Source organism: Convolutriloba macropyga, chromosome 5 (genome assembly GCF_964194025.1).
Source record: "Convolutriloba macropyga chromosome 5, txConMacr16.3, whole genome shotgun sequence".
Classification (NCBI taxonomy): Eukaryota; Metazoa; Xenacoelomorpha; order Acoela; family Convolutidae; genus Convolutriloba; species Convolutriloba macropyga.
The window spans coordinates 70,227,703-70,246,149 of record NC_134472.1 but is presented as its reverse complement, the minus strand read 5'-3'; the positions used below and the strand labels follow the sequence as shown (position 1 = coordinate 70,246,149).

General features: G+C 36.3%; 1 protein-coding gene across 1 annotated transcript in view; it reads right to left on the bottom strand.

The window, feature by feature from the left end:
- Window positions 1-7,109: 7,109 nt before the first annotated feature.
- Window positions 7,110-18,447, bottom strand: part of LOC142340212 (intraflagellar transport protein 81 homolog) — a 31,523-nt gene continuing 20,185 nt past the window's right edge. Inside the window, exons 8-14 of the mRNA XM_075390729.1 lie at window positions 18,117-18,218; window positions 17,626-17,757; window positions 13,569-13,736; window positions 12,844-13,062; window positions 12,200-12,358; window positions 8,871-9,002; window positions 7,110-7,547 (exon numbers count right to left, since the gene is read on the bottom strand). Coding sequence (XP_075246844.1) covers window positions 7,362-7,547; window positions 8,871-9,002; window positions 12,200-12,358; window positions 12,844-13,062; window positions 13,569-13,736; window positions 17,626-17,757; window positions 18,117-18,218 — 1,098 coding nt within the window. The 3' untranslated portion in view covers window positions 7,110-7,361. The remainder of the gene's footprint in view (window positions 7,548-8,870; window positions 9,003-12,199; window positions 12,359-12,843; window positions 13,063-13,568; window positions 13,737-17,625; window positions 17,758-18,116; window positions 18,219-18,447) is intronic.

Below are 18,447 nucleotides of genomic sequence, written 5' to 3'. Positions count from 1 at the left end.
CTGAGAAGTGATCTCAAGCATCACATTCGATTGTGGATTCACGATTCATTTCCACTACATTACAAATTGAACTGTAATTGTAATACAATTACCCGACTATTCCAGTGGAGCATCACAGATATCATTGAGGTCAAGAACGGTATAATAAAATTGCATTCTGGAATCATGCTTTTTTGGCAAGCAGAATAAAAAACTGTGGATGAAATTACTTATGCAGACACAAGAGAACATTGCTAAAAAAATAATAAACCATTTTTTGCAATAGTAGGAACGTGTTATCTGGTAACATTTTAATAGGAACAAAATTTTAAAAATGCACAAATATTTAAGGTCTCACAAATGTTAACTCAATATTTCAACACAGTCTTAAAGACTCAAAAAAGGAGGTGAAAAAATTGGATCACAGGCTACAGAAACTAAGAAAATATTTATGAAAGATCTATATTTTCTTGGTTTTGTTATATCAGCATCTCAAATGTTTCACGGGTATTTTTTTTGAGAAAAATTTGTCACGCAATCCATTCAATGTCCTTACAAAAATTCATCAAACATATTAAAAAAAGTAACAAACGATACTTTTTTTAGAACGCAAAGTATATTGAATAACAAAAGTCAAGTTCAAGAATTTTTTCACAAAAATTTTATCAGCCGGCTCGGGTTGCAATTCCGTTCCTTTGTATTTTTTAAAAAATTATAGTCAGTAGCAAACAAAACAAATTTGAAAACATTCTAACGAACAGAAGCTTAATTTTTAAATTGTGTTAGAACTATTTCCTGACCTGTCCCTTGTCTAACATTGGAAATTCCATCGTTTACCATAACTGAAAGAACCAAAAATGAGCAAAAAATCGCAACAAAATGACAAAGGATAAAGTTTGTTTAAAAATACAAAATCTTAATGAATTCTGGAATAAAATTGAAAAATTGAAAAATTAATAAAGAAAAACGAAGCAGCATTGCACTGGCAATTCCGAAGACCTATGGGCACAATCTTTTTCGATATCATTGAGCTTAATAAAATTTTGAAGATTCGAAACACGAGAACAATTTCGTTTATGATGTTAAAATTTTGTTAAATTTGCGATTAATAACAAACTTAAATTCAAATTTTCAGAATCAAAAACAATTTGTCGATAAACAGATGAACAGAAAGGTATCTCGTGTTGTTGGAAAACTGATACTAATAAATAAAACCGAAAGTCACAGAAAAAGAATTATGAGAAGAACACCTATATCTGAAGTTAGCTTATTACATATACAGTTTGATAGAAGAATAACATCTGACGTCCAAAATTTACAGCGTTGTAAGATTTACTAACACGCCGTTGCAAAACTAAACTGGTTGTTAAGAATTTCATTTGACGATCCAAAAAGATAAGTTTTTTTTCTGTGAAATTCTCTCTAAAAAGACTGATAAATCGCTTGAATTGCTTGTGAGCAGGAACAAAATCGATACTATTAATTAGGTATTTCAGGATATCTTTGTTCAGAAATGTAACAAAAAAAGTGTTGACAACGGCTGCAAAAACATAAGGGGAATTAGTTTGAAATCTAATGTATTTGAATTATCCGTCGAAAATTATCAAACTAATCTGGGACAACTTTAAAAAAAGACTCAGCAGAAACTATAATACTCACGAAGTAGTTGAACGCAAAGCAAGGAAATCAAGGAAGAGTCGAATTTAATTAGAAGAAAATTAAGAAAAAAAATGACGTTGAAAATTTTAAAGAAAAACAAGAGACTTGCGCCCGCCACAATTAGCTGAAAGCCATAAACTAAATTTGTATTCTTTTGCATAAAGAAAACTAGCCCTAAAAAAAGACAACTCTGAATAGACTCAGCAGAAATTATGTTAGTCACGAAGTAGTTGAACACAAAGAGAAAACAATCAAGGGTGAATCGAATTTGAGAAGAAACAAAAAAAACATAAGGTTGAGAATAATTTTGATAAAAACAAGAGCCTTGTGCTCCAACATGTTTAGCTGAATGCCATAAAATAAATTTTACAAGATCTGCATAAAGAAAAATTTCAACAATGAAATCAATGCAGTCAAGAACGATTTAAAAAATTTGCCTTCTGAAATCTTGCTATGTTGGCAAGAAGAAAAAAACTCGGGATAAACTTGTTCACAAATTTTTTTGGAATTTTCTATAAAAAAAAGGAAACCATTTACTGTTGTAATAGCAAAAATAGGTCATCGCGTAACATCCAAAAGGCTACAATATTTCAAATATAAACAAAAAAGAAAATACCAAAATTTTAATCAACTGAATAAGTTGGTCTCAAGGACTCTGATGTCGATACAAAGTCACCAAAACTCACCAAAACGGAAAAAGTGCTGTATAAAAAAATTCCGGTCAAAGCGTACATAAATTAAGATTATTTTTTAAAATTCAACCATAACTTTTTGTCAGGGCACCACTGCATCTCAAAGATTTCACTGATAGTTTACTTTGATAAAAAAGAAAGATAAAATAGAATGATGAAATTTCTTTTTGAAATCTGAGAGGCAAAACTTTTCAAATCAACATCAATATTTTTTCAAGAAAAAGATTATCAGTCGGCTTTCATTGCATTTCTGTCAGTTTTTTTAAAAAAAATATGAGACCAGTAGCAAACAAAAAAATGAATAAGTTCTAGAGAACAAAAGATTAAAGCTTCAAAAATGTTGAAAACTCAAATAATTTGAGCATCACTATTTTCAAACCTGTCTTTTGCCTAATTTGTATTTTTAAGAGAAACGAATTTGTCAAGAGCCGGATGTCATAGAGCCATAGGATAAATTCTATAGAAAAACACCAAATCTTATTAAAGTATGAAATAACAATGAAAAGTTTTAAAAAGCACAAAGAAAAAAACAACAAAAAAAGTAAGTTATGATAACATTTACAATTCATGTATCTTCCTTCATAAATAAAAAACTCAAAAAATTCAAAGATTCGAAACAGGAAAATCATTTTTCCCAGGATGTCAAAATATTGTAAGTTCTGCAAACAGTAACCAACTAATCATTGAAGCTAAAGTTTTCCGGCCAAAAATGCAGTTGTCAATAACATAAAAAGAAATTTGTCAATGTGAAAATTTGAATCTTTTGCATCAAGAAATTTTTGGGAGAAAAAGTAATAAAATTTAGCAGCCTTAATCAGTCAAAATCGGTTGTTACCTATACAATTTCAAATGAAAACTTTGGACGTCAACAACTGATGAGTGCACTGGCCCATCATTCTGTTGGCTCACAAAAATTTTGTAGTAGCAACAAAAAAATACATTTTATTGCGTATGCGCATAAAAAGATATTGATCAGCAAAAGCAGAGGCAAGTGAAATGGGTCACGCTTTTATTGTAAAAAAGTGACCTAGTTCATGGGCACGCATTTGAAGCAAATGGGAGCAGTTTTACTTCTCTATTTGTACATGAGAAGATACTGGTATTTTTGTTAGACCTAGTAGCCGATTCTAATTGTAAAAAAGTTCAAACACCAGTCATGTAAAACTAGGCGGCCTGTGTTATCAATATTGACTTTCTTTCTGTTAAGAGTTACCACACAATAGACAAACAGGAAATAATATTAGATAAAAAGCGAGTATAAACAAGAAATTTTTTGTTTATACTCGCTTTTTATTATTTTTTTCCTTCCGTATGTCTATTATGTGGTAACTCATAGTAGAAAAAAAATTATTATTGAAAAATCCATGAAGCCCGGTTTTAAGTGAACTTTGTTTAAATTTTGTTCTTAATTAAAATAGGTTACAAGATCGTATTACTGAAGATACTAATAACACTATAATCTCATGTACAAACAGAGAAGAAAAACTGTGCATAGTTACGAGCGCACTTATTTTTTTGTAAAATATTTGTCTTCACTATTCAAAGAATTTGAATTGGGGCGCTGTCTTTTTCAACATGTGTTCACACATTTTCATGATTTTTGAAGTCAAATTGGAGTAGTTCTTTTGGTTACGCCGAAACAGGAAGTGGAGCAAAAAAGCGAGTGGTTTTGTTGCGTAAAATTTTTTCGATAAATTCGCCTTCTGATTTTTGTTCAAACACTGCAATTTCAATTTGATTTGTTACCGTTAATTTTTTCGATTTTTTAGATAAGAATTTTTAATGGTTTTCGCAATTCACTCAAGGTCCGTTCTAGGTCTATTCTTTTGTTTAGTCATTGAAAATCCTTTGAATTGTACTTCAGGACATGTCCTGTTATGTTTTTCTGTTGCAAAGTTGTACGTAGATATTGCTTTGCTTGTAATTAGTTGTGTCTTCGAGAGGCTGATTTGTTTCTACAGATTTTCTTTTATTACTAAGATGTACAAGAGGCGTTTTTTAACACGTTGTACCATGCAGGTACAAATTTTTCTAACGTTTAGTTCTAACCTCTTTTAATTTTCTTAAAAGTTAAAGAGTTTCGTTGTGGAAATTAGTTTAGGCAACGTTGTTGAAAATAATATTACATTAAGTCTGTTTTTGGACATTTTTGTTCGTGTTTAGTGTTTTCCTTTTTATTCAGTTTGTTTTACTAAATTGCCTGGTAGCACTATTTCTTGTATAATTCTTTATTCACAGTTGTTCTGTAAGATAGAGTTTTAGAAATAGACGAATGATTAATTGATAAGCCAGTATGAACTGAAACAAAAGAAGCGCTCAAAGTTTTTCTTAATCATTTTCGCTTTTTTGCTCTTCTGGGTGTTTAACGTTGATTATTGTGTCTTGGTACGCGTTGGTAAGCACTGATCGAGAACGTATAACTTTGGTAGCTTCTTAGTGGTACTTTTCTGGATGTCATATGCTTCAAAAACTGAGAAGTCAGTTGAGATAGAAAATATATAAAGCAAATAACTCTTGAAGTGATACTAAAAACTACTGATTCTAGCATCTCAATCAATGAATACCAACGCGTACTAAGACACCTTAAACAACTTTAAACACTCGGAAAGGCAAAAACTGATGAATGAAAACTTAAAGCACTTCATTTATTTCAGTTCAAAAGGGCGTATCAATTAATCAGACGGGTACTTCTTGTAAGTTATCTTATAGAATAAGTGTGAATAGTTGTGAATAAAAATAGCCACCTAAAAATTGAGTACAAAAAACTGTATGAAACGGAAAAGCACCAAACACGAACAAAAATGTCCAAAATCAGACTTTTCAACAACGTTACTTAAACTAAAAACCAAAACGGGACTCTTTAGATCTAAAGAAATATAAAGTAAGATGTAGAAACTGCTAAGAAAGATACCTCCAAGTTTCAAAATAATTTCCATAAATTCTACAACTGATCTACATATTCCCATGCTTTCAATTACCTGCTAATATGCGCGTCAGAAACATTCTGTACGAAAAGTTAGACTCAAAACTAAAACGTTGCTTCCAAAATGCCAAAACTGATCAGAAAAATCGCTCACATTTCAAAAAACTTGTCACAGCAATTTTTCAATCTCCAAGAACAATTTATGAGCATAAAGCACATTGAGATTTCCTTGTTTTTGCCGTTTGTTGAACAGATAGACATATACAATAGTTTTCATGTTCTGCATTTGACTTTGCAACATGTGAATGGTGAAGTCACGGAAACAAAATTATCATCATTACTCCGCTTCGAATCGTAAAATGTAGATTCGAAATAATAGATTTGAAATGTAGATTCGTCCGAGATTACCACGGCCACTTCAGATGCAATCAGTTTTGCACTGCCTTTAAACGTAATCGACTACCAGCATCGAATCGCAGTGGAACAACAGGCGAGTGGTTGATTTCGATTGTAGCCAGTTAACGACAAAAGAGGCTAGCATTTTAAAGCATTAAAATCTGTGGCCTCAAGCGTTGTTCAGCAGCTTTCCTGAGCCGCACACTTTGAGCCTAGTTCAGCTCTAGCAGAGTTGCCATGAATCTTACTTCCCTCACACTGTAACCGTATATCATGTTTTTCAGGACAGCTGTTTGAGCGCAATTTACTGTGGCTAATTAAGCTGTACCGCTTTTCACTCGAAAAGAAATTTTAAACGCAGAACTTACACAAAGTGTGAAAAATTTGATAATTGGTGGCACGAGAAATCGAATAAAGGACCGTCAGTACTAAATCAATTGCTTTACAATTTGCTTGAATTTAAAACGGACTTCCATTTTCGCATGGGAACATCTTGAAGGGTGGCCGCCGTATTTGCCGACAGGGCGTTTCGCCGACAACCAAAAAATGAAATTTAACCGACAATTTGAGTAAAATGAGCAATAAAACTTATTCTGAAGCTGTGATTGGCCAATTTAAAACATTATTTCGTAAGCGGACAAATATACCGCAGTTTTTTCATCAACTAGTGTAACGAAGGTCAATCCGTGGTCGGACCGTATTTTACCGCATCTGGCCATGCCTCGCGGGCCATGGCCATGCCTCAGCGGCCCGTGGGACTTGATATGAATCTATCACAACCGAACTACTGAGACTTGCATGGACCAATTATAATAAAATTGTCGGCTAAATTTCTCATTTTTTCCTTGTCGGCTAAACGCCCTGTCGGCCAATTTTCCTAGCACCATCTTGAAGCGTAAGCGAGTCACAAATAGAGGCTTCAGCAAAGTTACCTTTTGTTTATATACGTTTGAAAGGGCGTTTTCCAGGTAGAGAAAAACAATCCGAGTTACCAAAATTTGCACAAGAAAGACTTCTTTGTCTCCAAACATCTGCGTTTAATTTTGCTGAAATTGACTTGTCATTCTTGTCCAAACTGCATAAAGCCCCCCAAATGATTATTAAAACTTCACCCGAACTGTTCACGTACACTAAGCTGACAATCCTGCACATTAAAAGTGACAATCAAATTTACTTTCTCAGCCAAACAGGTTGTCCAGAAACAACGGAATTAAACAAAAGCATCACAAAAATCATTGTACGTGCACACCATGGTCATACATCAGCGTACTGTTGGAGTATGAATCTATCACACCCCACATTGATTACCGTGACCTTGCAATATTTTAAAACCTTCGGGTGGACTTTTTCTGCATTACGAGCTATCAAAAGAATTTTATACTTTTAATTTGTGAATGAATTTTTCTTGAAATTGTCACAATTGTTGAAATTTGCAGGACTCTATCATTGTACTAAAACTATCAACGTCAAAAATTGATTTTTATAACTATACAATATACAAATTTATAATTTACAATGAAACAAATATTTTTACACAACTTGATCACATTTTGTTTTCTAATTGATGTGAAATAGTTTTGACATAATCAGTACATATTGCTAATTACATTTTATTGCAATACTGTCAACACGTTGCGATCATCTCTGCAGCTCCCAGGAAAACAACTGCTAATTGATTTGTTGTTTTGCGTGACCATTTATGGGCGATTTTTTCACCCAATGACCAGTCGTTCCTCGTCCGCGTGAAGTTCTGCATGTGCCTGGGCAATCTCGCTCTTCCTCTTGGAAAGCGACTGAAGTTTGAGTTGCATGAGTGCGTCTATCCTCTCCCACTGTGTCTTCTGTTGTCTCAATTTGTCCTCATTCTCCATCACGTCTTTCTTCCTCGCACGAAGTTGCTACAACATTACACCATTCTCACACACATACTTTTCTTTACCCATTGACGGGGCCATTAATATTAAACAACTGAAACGAGACTGAACTAAAATACAAGAACGTGAGCTTCGTTCACAATTTTGGTTTTGTACGATAGATTTCTATAAACAAATTTTTAGGAAATAAATGCAAGTCAGGGGATCATCGGAAAACAAAGTACCAAACATAAACCGACTAATGTCGGAAGAATTGCTCTCAAACGACAGGCGGGTGAAAAAAACATTTGACCCCACCGGGATTCGAACCACTGCCTTTCCGCTTCAGAAACAACAATCCCTTCCGACTGTGCTATTTGTCCCTAATTTTTCCTATGCTGCTTTAGTTTGGAGTGCGAACACTAAAGATCACTCAAAAATGAAGAACTAAAGCCTGAAAAAGTAACTTGAGAAGTCAAAGAATGTTCTAGAAGAAAAGCGCAAAATGGTCGAGCAAAAAATTTGCATAAAAAAAGACCAACACGTTTACAATACACTCTGATATCGACCATCTGTATGTGGATTGTATAAGTTGACTATATAGTAAGTTGATTATATGTTCACTAGAAGACAAATGACACCCTCTGATCGGTGGTAATACTTACCCCAATGAATGAAAGCTAAGTTAATATACCAAGTATCATCATATTAGCTTTAAACATTCTACTTGCTAGTTGTTTCGCATCCAAGCTCCAAAATTTTGAGTCCCTCGTAAAGCACGAATTGATAACCTGCAAGAATCTTGCAAGATTTTGAATTCACTTGGAAGACAATGCTATATATTTTTTCGAAACAGAATTTTAAAAACCAAAATTACTTCAGTTTAAGAAACCTCTAAAGCCAAAGTTTGCTATACCATTTTTGTCGAAATTTTTTAGAGGAGAAATACACTATAATTGAAGTTAATGAACTAATTCATAATAGTAATTTAGAAATATTTTCTGCTCGTTAATTGGCACTGGTGGTAAGTTTTGGAAGGAAGTTGTTCATATCCATATAGTTTTTGAAACTGAAATGCTAATCTCGGAGAAAAGTTGAAATACCCTTCCAAATGAATTCAAAATCATGCAAGATTCTTGCAAGTTATTAATTCTTGCAAAAACAGGGCTGAAATAAATAAGTAGAAACTACAATCGCTTACATTTTACATTGTTCCATGAAAGATTGCACTAAACAGTAAACCGTTGAACTGATGATTTACACCATCAGCCGTGCAACCTGAATTTTTTTCAAGCCGTTTTTTTAACAAAAAAATAGATGCATCATTCAATTTTCAACCAATCCGAATCAGTCAAGTATGCAATTAACCTTTCCCAAGTTGGCCTGTTCGTTCATTTTTGAGTTGTACATTTCCCGCAAAGTGTTCTTCTTAACAATGGGATCCGAGGAAGTGTATGCCTTCAGCTCTTTCTTCACCTGCTCGTCATCAAACGTCAGTTTCTGAAACACCATACATATCTGGATTAAGAGTATTTATTTTGTAGTATCAACCGCGTGAAATGACCTTTGCTAGCCTTCCTAAAAACGGTGTCAACAATAGTTAGAATTTTGAATTGGTAGACAAAAAATACCAGATAAATCATATGATAGATTTCACACTTCTCGCAGAAAAGTGTGCCAAAAATCCGTCAATTAATTTTCATTCCACTGATGCTCATAAGATTCCATGTTGCAACGATTCCCAGGATTACTGACCCCCTTTTCGAAGAGGATCGTTCAAAATGGTGTCCCGCTTTTCACCCCTATTTGTTTTACCCTCAGTCATTTCACCCCCAATTCTCATCCGTTACTTAAATGACACTAACATTGCAATGATAATCATGCCGCCATGCCTCGCGGGCAATGACCATGTCTCAAGGCCGGGTTGATACAAGGGAGGTCAAACTTTTAAGATTAAGAACCGCCCTTCACACCATGAAATTGTATCCTCAAAACAGTTCCGTTGAATCGCATACTTAGAGTATAGTAAGCCGTAAGGCTCTAAGAGAGCTGATCAGCCACTTAATGACCTCTGGGCTTGATCTGTTTATCCCGTTTTGAGGACAAAAGATCAAAGGGTAGGCCAAAATATCGGTCAAGCGAACAAACTCATTAAAAAAACCACAGGACTATTGTCTATTATAATTGATACAAACTTCGTTTGATAGCAATCCATTAATTCTTCGACTTAATGTAATTTATCTGAAAAATATTACCAGAGCATCATGTTTCAAGCATCAATTCAGCTATACTACCATGCTTAAGCCCAGTATCTCCATGCTTAAGCCCGGTATTTTCCGTTGTAAACATGCAATATCAAATCTTGTTGAGTGGCCCTTTGGAGGCAAGAATTCTTGACACAGCCCGTATTTCCCTCGGCAAAGTTTTTAATCAAAGCAACTAGTGGTCAGAACCGGGACTACGAGAGTTAGGGATAAAGTTCCCAGCCAAAATTTTGATCAGCGTAGTCTCAGTGATGTGTTGCTGCAGACCATAGAGAAAAACAGAAAACTGTTAGTTGGTGTTGCAAAATATAAAAATTGGTGTAAAAAACCGCAATGGATTGCGCTAGCTAGTAATGTTCAAGAGTCCAATCGAGAAACCAATATTATGTTTGAAATTTTAATTATTTTTGAAAAATTACTTAGTTTGAAGCTGAAATGGTTCTAATTCAAATCAACAGTCTAATAATTGAATTTACCGTCCCATTGGGTAAAACAATTAAGTCCCCTCCATTGGGTGACATAGTAGCCCAGCTTCAAAAATAAAGCACTCATTCTGCGATATTACCACTCGATCTATTCAGCTTCTATATATCCTCCCAATTTTTGGGCAAGCTATCATTAATTATGGGCGCTATCCCCCTCTGGCGCCTTTAATATCTCGTACCCAGCTCTTGCTACTGGCTCACAGGTCTGCATCTCTTGCTATCAACATTATAGCGTTTCCTCGCATTAGTGTGACTGAAACCGATTGAGCAAGCCTGCTGAAAGCAACTGACAAACCAACTGGGTGCAAACTTCAGTTGTCATGAGTAGAGAGAGCTATTTGCCTCCATGTCTTTCTCACCAATTCAGAGAGTCCGCCAAATGCTCCAAAAGCCATGGAAATGAATTGAACGCCTATGTTGGCACATTGTTGAATAATGCGCAAACTTCCTTTCCTCAGCAGCTTTCAGGGCAAACCAGATTTCCTCGCCACATTTGAGATAATAAAACTGGGTTAAATTGGTGAGGAATTAGTTACATTCAGAGCCGCTGGTCGTCCAGCAGACCAATAAGGTAAATACACATCTCCAGGCCGAGAATTTATTTCTGGTATCAGGCCTTTCTTCTGCCAAACTGGCGACAGGTTGGCAGCGCTGGAAGCCGACAAAATTTTCTCCGTTAGCCGGTCGTGCCGCGAAGTCAATTCACCCCCGCCATGACATGTAACAGCATGATCACCGAGTGTATCTAATAATCCTATTTTTCAATAGGGACATTTCTTTTTCATTCATGGGAGCTCCCAGTCTGTACTTAACAACTGCACGAAACTCGTTGGACAAAAGATGAAGGCCGCGAGCCGGTATGGGATCGGCCGATAACCGGGCTCCTGATTGAGGCAGAGAATGACAATAAGCAAGCCGTTTCCCCACCAGATGTTTGATTTTCAATTAATTTATTGAGAGCGATTTCATCGATGACTTCCTGTATTCTGCTTTAAGCTGCGATATGGACAAACAATTTAGTTCGTCAATAATTTTGTTATAGGTGTGGTCTGCCGTCGGATTTTGGCCAGCTATAAGTTCTACCAATGTAGCAGACTGCGATACAGAACCAATATAGGCTGCTTTTACCTGGTCAGACGCTCGTCTGACTCTAATTGAAGTCTTATTGATAGGCAAACAAGCTTGATGCCATGATTCATTGGACAAGACTGCACCCAGTATATTCTCGAAAGTTGTCCTTTGAAGAGACTCAAATTCCTCAAAAATTTTTACGGCTTCCTCTGATGGTGTAATGCAGCGCAGTGACTACACCATTTTTGGTGCACCCAAGCAACTACGTAGAATTCCAAGATCACATTGTCGTTTATGTACTCCAGGTGTTCCAATAGTTTTTCCAGCTTCTGGACTCGCTTCTGAAACGAGGAACCAACGTATCTGTGGGAGCCAACCGCAGCACCCAATAATTCAAGTCCCTCTTTACTGTTTCTTTTAAATCTCCTGTCAACCGTGTTCAGAGCTCCTTTTGACCAGACCTCACATTTGTCTCTTCTGAGTTCTAAGCCAAAAGTTTTGACGAGATAGTCAATATATCTGAAGCCTCGGACATTACGGACACCTTCTTTGATCATCTATTCATGATGTTAATTTTCATCTAACCCAGAACTTTGTCCGAAGCATTAAATAAGTTTTGAAAAAATATGAAGTAGCTTGATGCGAATTAAAATTTTTCCTTAAGCTCTTGAAACATTTAGGGTGTTTATTCCAGCTCATTGCTATAAATTACTTTTAATAAAAAAATGGTGTTCAAAGAGTTGAGGCCGACATTGGATAGTTATAATGACAGATGTTCAAATCAATTACGGTGAAAAGTAGCACCCTCAATCACCAATCACAAAGAAATCAAGATAACAATTCAAGAATCAAGGATACTCTCGGATTCACAACTCACATCAATTTGGTTCTGTAGCTGAAACATTCGTGTCTCGTATCCAGTCATCTCCCCTCTCAGAGCAGTTACATTTCTCTCCAAATCGTTCCTCTGTGTCTCGTAGGAACTCTTAACTGCATCGTACTTTGCTTTCAGATCACCGTGCACTGTCTTCAGTTCCTGTCAAAATTTAACCAATAAAATTCATATTTCTCTGGCATGAAAGTTTAAGTTTTCTTAGATTATTTTGTTTTCTTAAATTTTCTTAAATAACTAAGTTTTCTTAAATTATTTTGTATACTTAAAGTATTGCTAATATCGTGTCTTGTTATAGTATTGAGGCACAATAAGGTGAATCTCTTTATTTCCACTGTCTACACTGTAAAAAAGTTCAACCTCTCAAATTAAAATTTAAGCTCACTAATATGGTTTCATTCGAAATCAGTATGCAACCCTAGAAATTAATAGCGACTCTCTTACAAGACCCTTAAAACATAGCTTTCTAGTCATAAAAAACAGGCGCCGCAATTTGACTAGCACAGGCTATACATAATTAACAAATTTGAGCACTTTAATTGAAAATACTTTTAGACGCGTGGAGTTCACATTGGAATAAACCGCTCCTGATTATTTGTTTATTATAATTTTTCTACCCATTTACTCACCCTGACTTCATTTCTGAGTGCCTTGACCTGTTTGAGAGGTTCCTCAATCTCAGACCTCTTCTCGTTTATCTTCTCTCTCAGATCCTCCACCACATTGGAGTAGTCGACTAGAGTCTGTCCCTTTCTCTCGTCTATCTCTGACTTGAGAGTGGACACCTTCTCTAACTGGCCCTGAGTCTGGGAGAAGCCACTCACTCCCATTTTTTGCTCCTCCTCTTGCTAAAAACACAACAAACACAATTAGTCAATCCTAGGCCACATACACTATGAAAGTCACAATAGTTACGTACTTACAGGCCGAATCTGTCCAGTTTAGAACCGAACTTACTTCAAATTTCAGTACAATAAGAAGTCTGTAACTGTAGGAAAATATGTATTGAACTTATTAGATTAAAATAAATATTTGGTAATAAATTTATTACAATTATAGGTATCAAAGCACGTAACTTACTGCCCGCCGATAGATGGCCATCCCGGTTCCTTTTATGAAATAGTACAACTATCAAAAGTCAACTGCTTGAAAATATCTCACAGCCAGGCAGGCAGATCATACTTTTGAGTAGAAGATGTAACAAAGATCAATTTCAAAGATTCTATCGGTAGTTAGAGTTCCAGCGTTAGCGTCAAATGTTATTTTACAATCGCAAGGATCTCTATCAAGTCATTATTTTGAAACAAAAGCAAGCCGACAAAAATTCTCAATCCAAGTGGGGTGTAAAACTCACCAGTTGCTTAGTAACAGCATGTAGCTCTGTCTCTAGTAGTATCTTGGTCCTGTCAATGTCCACCCTGTGTGCTCTGAGGGCATCGTACTCTTTTGTGAGTTTCTTGTGCTGCTCCAGACTCCTTTTGATCTCCTCCTTCAGGTCATCTTTGAACTTCATCGTGTCTTGCTGTAACAAAAACCACATTAATGCACACAAACAACAACAGCTGCACTAACAGGATTGATCTCTCAAAAAATCCTCTTAAACTCTAAATACGTGCTTTCAAGCGATAAGTTGCAATGGCGTTCCCAACTGAGCCTTAAACTTCAGAACTACGAACTAACAGAAACTCGCTTTCATTCTTGAAAACCATTAGGAGAACCCATCACAAAAAAATTTCCAACAAATAGAACTTTTCACTCCTTTTAGCAAAAAAAACCCTGAAAAATCTGGCACCAGCAAGACTTTTTTGTCAGTTAAATTATTGCAACTTCAAAGGTACTACTACGAGAGCTAAATTAACTTATAACTTACTCAAGCAAAATGTAAGAAACCGAAACTGACTAAATGCAGAACAATCTACTCCGAAATCAGGAAAATTTTTGTTAATATAAAATTAACGTTTCCTAGCTGCTTTGGTACACCGGGACTTTACAGACTACTGAATCCGACACAAAAAATGTAATGCACTTGAGTTTTTCTGTTTATGCCATTCAGATTGCTCAAAAACGAATGAAACAATTACGACCTAAACAAATGTCCAGATTGAAAAAAAAACAGTGCAGGACAATTCTTAACAAGCCAAGTGTACATTTCCTACCATTCAATGTCAGATGTTATGAACAGAATCTTGGGTTTGAAATGAGAGCCATAAATGCGTTTCTTTAGATTACGAAGATTAAAAAGTCTATCAAACAATCCCATTAAAAATTAATAAATTTGCAAGTCCTTATCAAATCAATTTCTTAGAAATTTGAAAAGTAGCTTTGCAGATCTGCATTCGTAAAAAATAGTAAAAGAAACAGACCAAAAAGAACTCATTAAATGCTTAGATGTTAGATTTTGATTAGGAATCTGTATAACTTATTGATGCCTCTATTAGCTGATCTCAAATAGCCTTCAATCAGTGGCACACACTCACTTAACCTTATCTCTGTGAATTCAAGTAAAGAAAAGCCAATTTCAGAGTAAGGAAGCCATTTTTGAGAGGTACGCGTGATCAAAACCTCTTTACGCGAATGAACAAAACAACGCGCTCCACTAGAGGTGAAAAATGACATCACGCACGCAACTCGGTTGAAATTGATTGAACGAATGAATAAAAAGAAGATTTGAAATTATTTTAACGTCATATGGTCGTAACAACAATCTTGACGACGAAATGAAAAACATAGCGCGACAAATTCTGAAAAAAAGTCAAAGAATTTTCATTGAGTAAAAAAAACGACCTAGGACGGACTATGAATAGAGTGCGAAAACATTTGAACAAATGTGATAAAAATCAAAACCTACCCGACTAACGTCGGGTGAATTGCTCTCAAACGAGCAGTTGGCTCGGTAGTAGCGAGCTGGGGCTTAGTGATGCTAGCATCAGGGAGAGGGGGTGACAGGTGTGAGTGGTGGGGGTGGGGCGTTGGGGTGGGGGTTAGCTTCAAGCGATGGGGGTAGGGTTGCGAAGGCTAAATGAGAGGAGGTATCAAATCGACAGCTGCAGGAAGGTGTACAATGGAATTGTTGAGGGGAGGGAGGGGGCATTGAGGGGGCTGACGGGAGGAACTTACGGGGTCAAAAATTTGTGCGCGACATTGACAGTATTCACTAAATTGCGTAATTCAATGCGTGAAAGAATTTAGAATCCACTTAGTTGAAACAGTGAGTGTGGTAAGTCGGAGGTCAAAGTGAAAATCGCGTTTTATGTAAAACGAAAAAGGTGATCAAAAGGTAACGCGAAAGAAAAGGAGAGCGCCCAAAAATAGCCGTTTGAGAGGCCGACGGCGGCTATTAAAAATAATTAACATAATCGACTAACGTCGGGAGTGGAGGTAATGGGGGGCAGGATGATGGCGGAAGACAATATGGGTCAAATTTTCAATATTGAGAAACGCATTTCACACCATGAAATTGTCTCCTCAAAACAGCAAAATGGTTTTGCTGAGTCGCATTCTTAGAGTATAGTAGGGCTTAGAGCTCTAAAAGAGCTTAATGCCATCCGCGGTCTACCTGTTTATCCCGTTACTTAGTTACAGAGCAGTTAAAAACAGTTAAAATTAATGTTAAAATGCCGCATGTGAAGAAAAAATAAGTAGTGAGATAGCGAGTTTTTGGTCAAACACCAATTTCTCACTTTAAAATCGGAGCAAAACAATTCACACCGCAAATACACTGGCTTTTTTGCTCCACTTCCTGTTTCGGCGTGACCAAATTTTCACAATAATTTGACATCAAAAATCATGAAAATGTGTGAACAGATCTTAAAAAAGACAACCCAGAGAAGGCCAATAAGAGCCTCAGCTATCGCTTTGCGACTATTAAACAAGACAAGGCGTTATAAAACCTCGAGAACATACGGCAGCAAGTTAAAGGAATGAACATTTCTCCTCAATTTGGTTGAAAAAAAAAACTGAAAAAAAAAACACAAACATAACCGACTAACGTCGGGCGAATTGCTCTCAAACGACCGGCGAGCGGTTGGCTTCGTCAGTAGCTAGGCACGGTTTAGTGAGGCTAGATTTAGCTTAATTGAGGGGCGTAAGTGAGCGCGGCGGGGGTGCACCTATAATTAAACCCAAGAGAAGGTTAAGTGGCTCATGAGGCTGGAGAAACCTAAAAAATGACAAACATTTGAAAAAAATTGCAAGTTGCATAAAAAGACTGCTAAATTTTCTGAGAATAAAAGTTGAAAACCAATTCATGTACCAAAAATACTTTCCAGTTACTAATTATGAAACCCTAACGGAGATTTTCTGTTAGGCTGAAAAACCTGAATAAGGACAATGTCAAAAAAAATTGAAAAAAATAGTAAGTTTTGTAAAAAATTCGTGGTGTTGAAATCTTGAAGAACTTTCCATTACACTTAGAAACTATACAGTAACCTATTTTCAGACTCTAGAGGAAGTTCCCTGGCTCTTGAGGCTGGAGGAACTTGAAAACCGGCAAAAATTTTCAAAAACCTTGAAAAAATGCAAGTTTTATCAAATAAAATTGCTAAAATTTGTCATATTAAAAAAATTGAAAGCTATTCCACGGCAAATAAAATTTTTTCAGAAACTTATTATCAAACCCTTAAGGACGTTTTCTGGACCCTGCGTCTGGAAAGACCTGAATAATGAAAAACAAACAAATTAAAAAAACGCACGTTGCGATGTTAAAATGTTGAAACCATTCCACTACCACTAGAAACTATGCATTAACCTATTATAAAACCTAGAGTAACCTAGAGGAAGTTACTTGACACCTAGGGCTGAAAGAACTCAAGAAATGACAAAAACTTCCAAAAAGCTTGAAAAAATTGAAAATCAGTATAAAATTGCGTGTATTTAGCGATCGGTTGTTCGAACGTAACCAAGGGGGTTGGGGGATGCACCGGGGGGGGGGCTGATGGGGAGGGGGGCGACAGTTGGGGGGCAACAGTGCTGTGGGGGGGGGGTTGGGTTAATAGTTGGGGGGGGGGTCAACAGTGGGGGTGTCTTCAACCTCTAAGAACCGCCCTTCACAACATAAGTATAAGTCTCCAAAACAGTTTGAGCTGAAACAGAGCTGAAAGGCTCTCAGAGCACTTAATGCCCGCTGGGCGCTACCTGTTTATCCCGTTTTTGAGGACGAAAAGTCAAAAGCGTCAGACGAAAAATCGGTCAAGCGAAAAATCGCATAAAAAAAGACCTACAGGACTAATATAATTGCTACAAACTTCGTTTGAGAGCAATTAATAATCACGTTTCAACTTTTTAAGAGCTGGAACCAGCACATACAAAACGACGCCAAACCAGAAGTTAATGGTTAGATTAAGACATTGCTTTTTGTTACGTGTAGTATTTGAATGCAGGTTTGGCCACTAGATACGTTCAAAAAAACTAACGGAGAAGAGATGTTCGAGATCCTTGATTTGGTGTTCGAAGTGTGAGTTTGCTTGAAGGAGTTCTCCATTCCTTTCCTCTTCTGCCCTCACTTCCTCCTCCACACTCTGCAGCTGCTTATCCATATTCCCTATCTACAACACAAATTCTACCAAGTGGCCATCGCCAACATTTGTTAACAGCACCCGATATTTCTTAGTATTGATGATGTTCGTCACGTCTTTTGTCATAACGGCATTGCAGCTCCTTTTCAAAGTTTTCAGACAAAGAAGTACCAAACACAAAGATGTATGAAGAACAGGTCCTGATATACCGTAGCTTTCTCATCAGCTATCTATAAACTATTAATTCGAGTACTTTGTACGGGCAGTTTCTGATAACCTCCGGCTCTTAAACAACTCGGTCTGTTTTGCAATCTCGTTAATTTACTGCGTGTCTCTTTAAACCGTATAGAAAACCAGCTAAAGCAAAAAAGTTCTGTTCGAATTTTCACCTGTTTCTGAATGACGTTTCTAGCTTTGAGTGACTCTGGGTCTGATTCCAAATCCAGAGCTGTCTGGGTCAAATTACGGATGTCAGACTGAAGCAACTCTGCCTAAAAACAAACAGGGCTTCAATTGAAATCTAAATAATTACTCAACATTAATCTCTGATGAAACGAGAATTCGTTTGAAACGCAAGCCGCCATTTATCGCTCAGAAACAATTAAATTGAAAAGATAAGAAGGATTACACAAAGCTCACATTTTTTTCCTACTCGAATTCTTTGATCAAGTTTTTTTTGTTAATTTTCCCACTGCCCAGATAACAAAACCCAGTTATTTG